This window comes from Chlamydotis macqueenii, chromosome 13 (assembly GCF_036417535.1).
Source record: "Chlamydotis macqueenii isolate bChlMac1 chromosome 13, bChlMac1.mat, whole genome shotgun sequence".
NCBI lineage: Eukaryota > Metazoa > Chordata > Aves > Otidiformes > Otididae > Chlamydotis > Chlamydotis macqueenii.
The window spans coordinates 313284-324435 of NC_141568.1; the positions used below are offsets into that span (position 1 = coordinate 313284).

The 11152-nt window shown below is 56.6% G+C and overlaps 1 protein-coding gene across 1 annotated transcript; it reads left to right on the plus strand.

Annotated features, from left to right (window-relative positions):
* Nucleotides 1–10324, plus strand: DHX38 (DEAH-box helicase 38). The gene is made up of 26 exons (XM_086758171.1): nt 1–573; nt 1082–1269; nt 1423–1527; nt 1950–2115; nt 2230–2348; nt 2491–2567; nt 2789–2944; nt 3599–3760; nt 3846–3953; nt 4848–4960; nt 5057–5194; nt 5441–5627; nt 5718–5903; nt 6352–6492; nt 6658–6768; nt 6844–6960; nt 7205–7312; nt 7427–7539; nt 8062–8270; nt 8348–8502; nt 8580–8735; nt 8811–8945; nt 9025–9150; nt 9548–9643; nt 9808–9929; nt 10074–10324. Exons 1-26 carry the CDS (start codon nt 251–253, stop codon nt 10156–10158), a joined length of 3702 nt encoding a protein of 1233 aa, XP_086614297.1. The 5' UTR covers nt 1–250; the 3' UTR covers nt 10159–10324.
* The last annotated feature ends 828 nt before the right edge of the window (nt 10325–11152 follow it).

Here is an 11152-nt window from a genome sequence, read left to right on the forward strand (position 1 = left end):
CCGCTACCGGCTCTGGCCGCTATGTCTATGGTGCGGGTGTGCTAGAGCAGCTCTCCCCGCGGAGCACTGTGGGGTGGCTATGGCGGCGCTGAGGTGTCCGGTTTACGGTCGCTGAGGCAACTGCGGGCGGGTGCAGGGGTTGTGGGAGCGGAGCGGGGCCCGCTGAGCTGAGCTGCGCCCCGCAGGACACATGGGTGCCCGCCGCGGCCCGGCGGCCCAGCCCTGCGCCGCGTGGTAGCGGTCGGCGGCGATGGCCGAGGCGAGCGAGGAGTCCCTGCACCGGCTGGCGGGGACGAGCCCGGACGCCGAGGCCGGCGGGCTGGTCCTGCGGAAGCGGAGCGCCGCCGCCGAGCAGCATGTCTTCAAGGCGCCGGCTCCGCGGGCCTCCTTGCTGGGCCTGGACGTGCTGGCGGCCCAGAAGCGGCGGGAGCGCGAGGAGGAGGCGGCCGGCGGAAAGCGGTCGCGGGTCTCCTCCTACAAGGACTGGGAAGAGGGCCGCGACGAGGCGGGCAGCCCCGAGGAAGACGAGGAGGAGGAGAGCGGTCGGAGCAGCCGGAGCGCCCGCAAGGACAGGTGGGGTCGGCGCGGGGGTTCCTGGTGTTAGCGGCGGCACCGGGCGCTTTACAGCCGCTGGGTCCCTGCCGCGGGCAAGGGGTGCGAGCGCTGTCCGCGCCTGTGGGGCCTGCGCCCTGAAACCGGCGGGGCCCTCGCCCCCTGCGTGGCGGGGAGGTCCGGAGATCTCCCGGGGGAGGGCTGTGGGCACCTCTGTAGGTCTGAGGCCTGGGAAAAGCCCTCCCGGAGGCATTATGACGCTTTTAGGCGCTGGTGGCCTTGCAAACACCAGCCGTCCTAGCTGTGAGGCTGTCTGCTTCCTGGTGCCTGCAGGCAGCAGCCTGCTCAGAAGTGCAAGCGTCTGAGAGCATCGGCAGGCTTGGTGGGCCGTTAGCGAAGTACGGAGAGAGCGCTTTCAGCCATGAGCTTGTGCTGTAGCAGAGCGTAGAACCAGAGTTGTATGGGACAAGTCAAAGGCCAGCTATTCCTCAACACTTGAGCTTTTCTTCTCTTTGCTCTGCTTTTCCAGGCATTACCGATCTGTCCACGTGGAAACACCTTCCTACACAGGGGGTGTCAGTGAGGAGTTTTGGGAACGCAACCGGCAGCGGGAAAGGGAGCGTCGGGAACATGGTGTCTTTGCCTCCTCCAAGGAGGAGAAGGAACGAAAGAAGGAACGCAGTAGGGATCGGGACCAGGATCATAAACGGGACCGCGGTAACTGCTCATAGACCTTTGTGGCCCTTCTGGCTTAGGGTTTGGGCTTGTCCCTCTGCCTGTTTGTAGTCCTTAGCTAATGTTCATGGTGTTTGCTGCAGCAGACTTGGGAAGGCTGTTTGTGCACTGGGCAGCTGATCTTTCTTTTTGCAGAGGAGCAGGACAGGAGTCGTCACAGCAGCAGATCAGAGAGAGGTGGCTCGTCAGAGCGGAGCAGCAGGAGGAGCGAACCAGAGAGTCCCAGACATCGCCCCAAAGGTAGGAGTGGGACACGGTAGGGTGGTTGTGCGAGACTTAACAGGAAGAGGCTTGTTCTTTTTTTTTTGTTTCCTGCTGGTTTTGTCGGGACAAGCGTGGCTAGAAAAGCCTGTATTTCTTAACACGTGTGGTTAGGGCAAGCATAAAACTCCTAGCTTGACCTGGGTCTGGGAGCAATCTGCCAGCTGTGTGTGTGTGAAAATCTGGCTGATCTCTGTTCAGGGGGGTCTGTTCTGGGTCTATGTGATAGAAATGTGGTCCGTTGTCAGTTTTTCTTGGACTCGCTGGGTTGGCCCCTTCTCTTAGGAGGGGAGCAAATGGGTACCCTCTGTCTGTGCTCCTTGCTAGAAGGTGTAAGGTGGCTCCAGGTGCCTGGGATCACTGTTTGAACATCAGGTGTCAAACCCCATCTCCTCTGCTAGATGCAGCCACGCCATCTCGCTCCAGCTGGGAGGAAGATGATAGTGGCTGCAGCAGCGCCCGCCGCTCGCAGTGGGAGTCTCCCTCACCCACGCCTTCCCATCGAGACTCAGAGCGCAGCCACCGGGCATCATCACTGCGGGACACGGACCGGAGAGACCGCGACAGGTATCGGTACCTGGGGCTGCGGCTGTGAGCGGTTGAGCTGCCAAAAGGGGAGGGTGTGTGCAAGCGTAGTGCCTGGCTACGAGCACCAATTCCTCCCTTGTGCTATTTTTTCAGGTCTGTGAGGAGCAGGTACTCTGAGAAGACGCCATTGCCCACGCCGTCATACAAGTACAACGAGTGGGCTGACGACCGGAGACACCTGGGGGCCACGCCACGGCTGTCCAGAGGGAGAGGTGAGGAGCCTGGGCTGAGCGGCCTAGGCAGGGCAGGGCAGGGCAGACTCCCCTTCCACTGCACAGCACGAGGTCGCGCCCTCTGGGGTTCCTTCCAGAGCGGCTGTGCCGGCGCCCGGACTGACCAGCTCACTCCCTCCAGGGCGACGTGCAGACGGGGAGGAGGGCATTGCCTTTGAGACTGAGGAGGAGCGGCAGCAGTGGGAGGATGACCAGCGGGTGAGAGCTCGAAGGCGGGCGAGGAGCGGGTCGGCAGCGGACTGGGGGCTGCAGGGCTTGACTGGCTGGGCGGCAGGGTGGGAACGGCCAGACAGGGAGCTGCGGGAGGATGCGGCCTGGGGAGCTGCGGGAGGACGCGGCCTGGGGAGCATGTCTGCGGGCGTGTGCTGCAGGGGACTGCAGGGCCGTGAGAGCTCAGGAGCACACGTCTCCCCTCCCAGCAAGCTGACCGGGACTGGTACATGATGGATGAGGGCTATGACGAGTTTCATAACCCCTTGGCCTACTCCTCCGAGGAGTACGTGAAGAAGCGGGAGCAGCACTTGCACAAGCAGAGGCAGAAGCGCATCTCGGCGCAGCGGCGGCAGATCAATGAGGTAGGGATGAGATGCGGGGTCGGCTGCTCTGAACCTGTGGGTTTTGCTGCCCCTGGAGAGATCTGCTTGTGGGCGGCAAAGGCTGAACCCTTGCCCTGAGGTGGAGAAGGACAGTCTGTCCTGGCTCTGGCTGAACGAGGGCTCACAGGGAAACCATTAAGTTCCCCTGGGAAGTGCAGCCTCGCGTCTCCTGCGTGGGGCAGAACTCACAGTCAGAGTGACTGTGGTGGATCACAGTGTCCAGGGTAGCAGGAATGCAGAGGGCTGTGCTCCTGCTGTTCTGGGGTGCGAGTTGCGTTACTAGGGTTGTCTTCTGTTGGCCCAGTGGATGCCGGGGGCTGCTCTCTCAGCACACAAACAGGATTATGTCCAGACTTCCTGGAGTGTTCCAAGTATGGCAGGGGCCTTGTGGACAGTGTCCTGCATTCCTTGGAGACAGTCCTGTTGCTTCATACAGCCAGCCTGTGTTTCCCATACCCTGCTGCTTCCAGTTACTGTTTCTTCCCCAGTGCTCGCCTGCAGGCTCCCGGGGCTGGAGCTGCCACTTTCATCCCGTTGTCAGTGCGGGGCCAGACCTGAGCTCAGTGTTCTAGTGTGATCTCTTGGGCTTTCTGTGGGGCTTCTCTATATTTTCTGGTGCGTTGTTTCCTGCAGGATAATGAGCGCTGGGAGACAAATCGCATGCTGACCAGTGGTGTGGTTCATCGGATTGAAGTGGATGAAGATTTTGAAGAGGATAACTCTGCTAAAGTACATCTGTTGGTGCACAACCTGGTGCCCCCTTTCCTAGACGGAAGGATTGTGTTCACCAAGCAGGTACAGACTGTGGCTGAAGGTGCTGATGACAGGGAGCCTTGCAAGCGGCAGCTCTCTGTACTGAAGCAATACCTCTTTCCTCTAGCCAGAGCCAGTCATCCCTGTCAAGGATGCCACCTCAGATTTGGCCATCATAGCCCGGAAAGGCAGCCAATTGGTGCGCAAGCACAGGGAGCAAAAGGAGCGTAAGAGGGTATGCTGTGACCTTTTGGCTTACTACCTCACACTGTGCGTGTTATGTAGTGCCTCACAGCCGTTGTTTGGAATTTGCAGAGTACAGGCTTTGGCAGCAATGATGATAAGCAGTTCATATTTTTATGACCTGGGGTATCCTGGCAGCCCAGCTCGTTGCATCGTCTCATAAGCAGCTGATGTGATGTCATTTCCTCAGGCACTGCTTGGGACATGAATCTCTGTGCACTTGTGCAGAGGAATCTGATCCAAAGGACATTTGGATCACGAGAGAAGAGAGCAGGTGGAAGAACGCAAGGTAGCTTGGGGATAGCCAGCATATCTTGTCATATCTAGGCAGAAGAGTTGTGAGGAGGAGTATGCGGTATGGTAGGATGTTAGTTTTTGGGGGTGTTTTCTACAGACTTGCTCTAAAGCTTGTGTGATAGCTATGAGGATAGCACAGATGTGTTCCTTATAAACTGAAGCTGAGCTGGATTTGAGCTGCCTATACTAGGAGTAGAATGGAGGTGGAAGCTAAACTGCTCAGAGATGAGAGCAAACAGGAAGATGAGAGAGAGGCCTGTGAGCAGCTGTCAAGAGCAGGAAAATTATCTTTGGTTCAGATGTGTGTAGGTTTAAGTTCAAATTTAACGGAAGGGTCAGCAGCTGGAACAGTTTTCTTAGGAGGCGGTTGGTCATCCTGTTCTTGAAGTCTCTGTATCCAGACCAGTGTCTAAAAGCTCTGCTCCAGTTCACTTGGGAGAGGGGCACTTGGTGTAGGAATGAGGTGTGCATTCTGTGTTGTGGCAGTGGGAACTATGGGGCTAATATGCTTTCCTAGTCTTATGGGTAGGAGAAGGAGGATTAGTCAGTGCTTGCTATGGCGAAGTTATACTACTCTCTGTCCTTCCAGGCTCAGCATAAGCACTGGGAGCTGGCAGGCACAAAACTGGGTGACATTATGGGGATCAAGAAAGAGGAGGAGAAGGACGAGATGGTGACAGAAGATGGCAAAGTGGATTACAAGTAGGAGCTTGCTTTGAATTGCTCCTTCTCAGCTGGTGACAGGGGCTGTCGCATGTCTGCGGAAAGGCAGTTTCAGGACTTGTGATGTTTTCTTAGGACCGAGCAGAAGTTTGCCGAACACATGAAAGAAAAAAGTGAAGCCAGCAGTGAGTTTGCCAAGAAGAAATCAATCCTGGAGCAGAGACAGTATCTGCCCATCTTTGCTGTGCAGCAGGAGCTGCTCTCCATCCTCAGGTATGGCTGCTGTGGTCATAGAGCATCCCCAAGGCATTGGCCTATGTCTCAGGAACGCAAGTGAGAAATTCTTCTAGGTCCATGGCCTGTTTGGCAGCTGTGCCCTCAGGAAACAAAGCCCACTGCTTTGTGTGGTTGGTGGCAGCTCTCCAGCACGAGAGGATGACGCTGGGTGGCCAGGCAGGGCTGTGAATGAAAAAGCTCTTCTTTGTGGTGTATGAAGAAATAATTTTTCCCTTTTTTCAGAGACAACAGCATTGTGATTGTGGTGGGGGAGACGGGGAGCGGGAAGACGACTCAGCTGACGCAGTACCTCCATGAGGATGGCTACACAGACTACGGCATGATTGGCTGCACCCAGCCCCGCAGAGTGGCAGCCATGTCGGTTGCCAAGCGGGTCAGTGAAGAGATGGGGGTGCGTCTGGGAGAGGAGGTGAGTCTGGCAGGGGGTGCAGCGCTGCAGCTTGGTGACAGTGAGTGCGTGGGGCTGTTGGAAGACTTACTGGTATCTCTGCCCTCCCAGGTGGGCTATGCCATCCGCTTTGAGGACTGCACGTCCGAGAACACAGTGATCAAATACATGACAGATGGTATCCTTCTTCGCGAGTCGCTGCGAGAGGCTGACCTGGACAACTACAGTGCTATCATCATGGACGAGGCACATGAGCGCTCACTCAATACTGACGTGCTCTTTGGCCTGCTTCGGGAGGTGTGTGTGAACCTGGACTAGAGGACAGCAGCACAGGGCACGTGAGCTGGTCTTAAAGCAGAATATTGGCAGGGACAGCCTTTCTCTGCCACATCTGGGAGAGGGAAGCAGAGCTGCCGCATCTGTCTGCACTTGCTGCTCCAGTATCCTGGTCCCTGGTTCTGGGGGGTTAAATCTCCCCTAGTGCCTAAGTGCTGCCAGAGGCTTGCGGGCTGTCAGAAACTCTAGATACAGAGATCTCTGCTGGCTTAAGGCTTCCTGGGCCGAGGTCAGCGGGTCTTTTTAACTGCACAGATCATATAGCATCTGTGTTCCCTGGCATCAGTGGCCAGTGCCTCTGGAGTACAGCAGAAGCTCTCTCCTGTGCTGTTGTCTCAGTAATAACGGAAGCAGCCTGCAGCCGTGCACAAATGCCCCTCCCTTACTGTTCCTTTCATCTGCTTTCTAGGTGGTGGCCCGACGCTCAGATCTGAAGCTTGTTGTCACCTCGGCCACCATGGATGCAGATAAATTTGCCTCCTTCTTCGGGAACGTTCCTATTTTCCACATTCCTGGGCGCACTTTCCCTGTTGATATTCTTTTCAGCAAGGTATGGTCAGTGTTGCAGAGGAATGTCCTTTTGTGACAGAAGGGGGTTGTGACTTGTGTGTACTGTAGTCTGGTGGCCAGAAAGGAGAGAGGAGGAGTGCAGTCTTGCACAAAGGAAGGGGCAGGTGAGATTATTGGCGTCTGTAACCTGGGCTGTGCCTTTCAGACCCCGCAAGAGGATTATGTGGAGGCTGCAGTGAAACAAGCCCTGCAGGTCCACTTGTCTGGTGCTCCTGGAGACATCCTAGTCTTCATGCCCGGCCAGGAGGACATAGAGGTGAGCTGGAGGGGCGGGCACCGTCCTGCCCCCTTGTTGTTTTAATCTTACGTTTACATCCCTCTTTGTGTCTAGGTGACCTCAGAGCAAATTGTGGAGCACCTTGAGGAGCTGGAGAAGGCGCCTGCTCTTGCTGTACTGCCTATCTATTCTCAGCTACCATCGGACTTGCAGGCCAAGATCTTCCAGAAGGTGCTGATGTACGCTCTGTGATCCGAGTGGGGACAGGGGAAACTAGCGCAGGGAAGACTACTGAGCATGAGTGAGAGATGCAGACATGCCTTTTGTATTGCATATGGAGGGAGAGAGAAAGCCCCCCTCAACTTCCCAAGGGTCACCCCTGCCCTTCTGGGTTCTGTATTGTTGCTCTGCACTCTTCCTTGGTGGCGCAGAGGCCGTTGCCCAGGGCTTTGACTGACGTGCAGTATGCTTGCAGGCTCCGGATGGGGTCAGGAAGTGCATTGTTGCCACTAACATCGCAGAGACCTCACTGACAGTGGATGGCATCATGTTTGTGATTGACTCTGGCTACTGCAAGTTGAAGGTATGCCAAGATTTCCTGTGCTCTTTGTGTCTGTGGTCTCTGGGGTCGAGTTGAGTTCTGTGGTAGTGACCCAGCCTTCCTCTGACTTCAGTCTGTTCCTGTTGTGGCTTGCAGGTTTTCAACCCCCGTATAGGCATGGATGCGCTGCAGATCTACCCCATCAGTCAGGCTAATGCCAATCAGAGGGCAGGCCGAGCTGGTCGAACAGGCCCGGGCCACTGCTTCAGGTAGGCACATCACTGCTGTATCTGCAGCTTGGTACCAGGTTATGTATTTTTTTTTTCTCACTGGAGTTGTTCATTATCTTGAACTTCTGGGGGGATGAGGGCAGTAGGCAGGCCTTGAGGCCTTTTCTTTTCAACCCAGTGCCTTTGCAGAGGAAAGGATATGCTCCAGTTTCTTCCCTTGCCCGTCTTCACTTGTGGCTGTTATGCCCTTGATGCTGTCAGTGTAACAGCCAAGCAAAAGGCAGCTTTCTCAGGGCTTTGCTCTGAGACTGGCCTGTGCCCAGGGAAGGACTGTACTCAAGAGGGGTGTACACTGTACAGCAGCCCAGGCACCCTTATGTGCTGGGGAGGCCGCGCTTCAGCCAGGGTAGAGGTTCCTCTCTGGGATGCTGCTGGCTGGCCTGGCTGAGAGCGGGTTGTTGCCCTGTGCCAGGCCTGGCTGCATTGGCCAACGGCTGGTGAGTCAGTAAGGAACACAGTGGCATGAATGGGAGGAGCATGCCCTTGGCATCTGTTCCCCAGGCTCTACACCCAGAGTGCCTACAAGAATGAACTGCTGACAACCACGGTGCCCGAGATCCAGCGTACCAACCTTGCCAACGTAGTGCTTTTGCTCAAGTCCCTGGGTGTGCAGGACCTGCTGCAGTTTCACTTCATGGATCCGCCCCCCGAGGACAACATGCTGAACTCCATGTACCAGCTGTGGATCCTGGGGGCTCTGGATAACACAGGTATCTGCTGCTGGGGCAAGCTGTCATCCTGTGGGACTGGGACTGCCCAGCTGCTGATCCCTATTCTGTTCCTGCAGGTGGTCTGACCTCAACAGGACGTCTCATGGTGGAGTTCCCACTGGATCCTGCGCTCTCCAAAATGCTCATTGTCTCCTGCGACATGGGTTGCAGCTCTGAGATCTTGCTCATTGTCTCTATGTTGTCTGTGCCTGCCATCTTTTATCGGCCTAAGGTACCTGTTTGCTCTGTCAGCGTTTTGGGGCCTTCCTCTGCCCTTTGGCTAACCTGTGTTCTTTGCTCACCCTTCAGGGCAGAGAGGAGGAGAGCGACCAAGTGCGGGAGAAATTTGCTGTTCCGGAGAGCGATCACCTGACTTACCTGAATGTTTATCTGCAGTGGAAGAACAACAGCTATTCTACGCTGTGGTGCAACCAGCACTTCATCCACGCCAAGGCCATGCGGAAGGTGAGGCTGTGGCCATGAGGCTGGGAGAGGGAGCCTTACGCAGGAGAAGGATCTGACTGCCACACACCTTCGCAGGTACGGGAGGTGCGTGCCCAGCTCAAGGACATTATGGTGCAACAGCGGATGAGCCTGGCATCCTGTGGTACTGACTGGGATGTTGTCAGGAAATGCATCTGTGCTGCATATTTCCATCAAGCTGCAAAGCTGAAGGTGAGAGGTGTCTGTGCTAGTCTGGGGGCTGAGAGGCCCTGCCTGGGAACAGGTAGGCTAACCACGCTTCTCTCTGCAGGGCATTGGGGAGTACGTGAACATCCGCACAGGCATGCCCTGCCACCTGCACCCCACAAGCTCTCTGTTTGGCATGGGCTACACACCAGACTACATTGTGTATCATGAGCTGGTCATGACCACCAAGGTGAGCGTGAGCTGAGGGCTAGCAAGAAGGGTGAGGAGTGCTCTGAGGGATGTGGGAGGGCTTTGCTGTGACACAAGGACCTGTCAGAAGGGTGGCTCTCAGCCTTTCTCATCTATACCACCTGGGCATGTCTGTGTCATCTGCAGAGTCCTGCTTGTCCCTTTCCCCATACTTTTTCCTGGCCTGTGTGGGACATGTTTGAACCTCTTTGCAGCCTCACCAAGTCCAGCACATAGCTTCTGAGGCCAGGAGGAATTGTCCGGAAGGGGTTTAGTCCTAGCCTGAGAAGTGCCCTCAGCAAGTAGGGGAGGGAGGGAGCTGCCATGGCTCTGGGAAGTGGTGTCCAGGCCCTGAGGGTGCCATCCTGCCACCCTGGTCTTCCCTTCTGTCCCTGCAGGAATACATGCAGTGTGTCACTGCTGTGGACGGAGAGTGGCTGGCGGAGCTGGGCCCCATGTTCTACAGTATCAAACATGCTGGCAAGTCACGCCAGGTGAGTCATCTGTCCAGAAAGTGCTGGCAGACAGCAGGCCCCCTGTACGCCTGTTCTAGTGCAGTGTGCCTGTGTGTTTGACATGGAGGGAACAGGGGGCCAGCAGAGAGTCTGCTGCTGCCCAGTCCTCTGCCTGGCCCTGACCTGCTACTGCCTCGCTCCAGGAGAACCGCCGCCGTGCCAAGGAGGAAGTGTCTGCCATGGAGGAAGAGATGGCTTTGGCTGAGGAGCAGCTGCGTGCCCGCCGGGAGGAGCAGGAGCGCCGTAACCCCCTGGGCAGTGCAAGGTGGGTGCTGGCCCTGCCTGGCCATGGGTTGCCTGCTAAGAGCAGGAGTAGTGAGCTGCGTGCAGGATCCCAGCTTCCCCATGGGTGTGCTGAAGCGGGGACAGGTTGCGTATTCCACTAATCACCCTTGTCCTCTCCTGACAGATCTACTAAAATCTACACCCCTGGGCGAAAGGAGCAGGGGGAGCCCCTGACGCCACGACGCACCCCAGCCCGCTTTGGCCTCTAAGAAGGCAGCGCCCGTTGCTTTGAGGCTTAAAGACTTCCAGGAGCAGCTGAGTCCTAGGAGAGTGCCCAGCTCCCTTGATCACTGTACAGCTTGTGTCCCAGGAAGGCTTTGGTGCTTGGCACTGATTTTGCTACAGAACAAAAATAATTTTATTTGTTTAAAGGTTGTCAGTCTAATCCTTGCTTTGTTTTGCGCTGCTGCTTGTTCTGGAGGTGAGTGTTGAGTGGAGGCAGCCCTGCAGAATTCTGCAGGGATGGTACCGTCAAATTGTTGCCCTGTAGAGCCTGGGACAAGGCACAGAATTACACTGACCCAGTGGGCAGACAGCCTGTCCTGGCGCAGCCCTGGCCTGTGCAGTGCGGATGCTGCTCTCTCACAATCTGTGCCCTGCACAGGCAGCTGTGCCCAGCTGTCCCGGTCCCTATAACACCTGGTTTTAGGCCAGGCTGTGCCCGGAATTCTGCTCACCTTCAGTGGCCCACACTTGTGCTCATGTGTTCGGAGCATGAGGTATGTGTTTTCCTCCTGCATCCTGCCCAGCGTGTCTTGAAGATGCCTGGAAGAAAGGCACGGGAGATGCAGTGGTGCAGAGTCCTGATCTGCTGGCCTTGCAGGAGCATGCGTAGTCCCGCAGCTGTCCCTCTGTCCCGTGCTCCCCTGACGGCAGCAGTAACTGCTGTGTGTGGAGAGCTCAGGCCCACTCCCCACGTTCACCACTTACTGCTTTTCACCTGCCAGCTCTGTGGTCTGCTTGATGTGCCGCTGGATTGTGTGCTGGAGTTTCTCGTCTGAGTGCCTGAAAACAAGGTGTGAGCCAAATGAGTTAGTGTGAGGAGAAGGCAGCTGCCTGTCTCTCTGCTCTGGTGAGGGTTCTCACTCACATCTGCTCCTTCACACACTGGCTGATGGTGACCGCCAGCTCCCTCTCCTTGTGCAGCCTGCTGCTGTTGGAGCATGCCAGAGCATGGGAAGAGCGCAGGGTTTTTACCTGGAA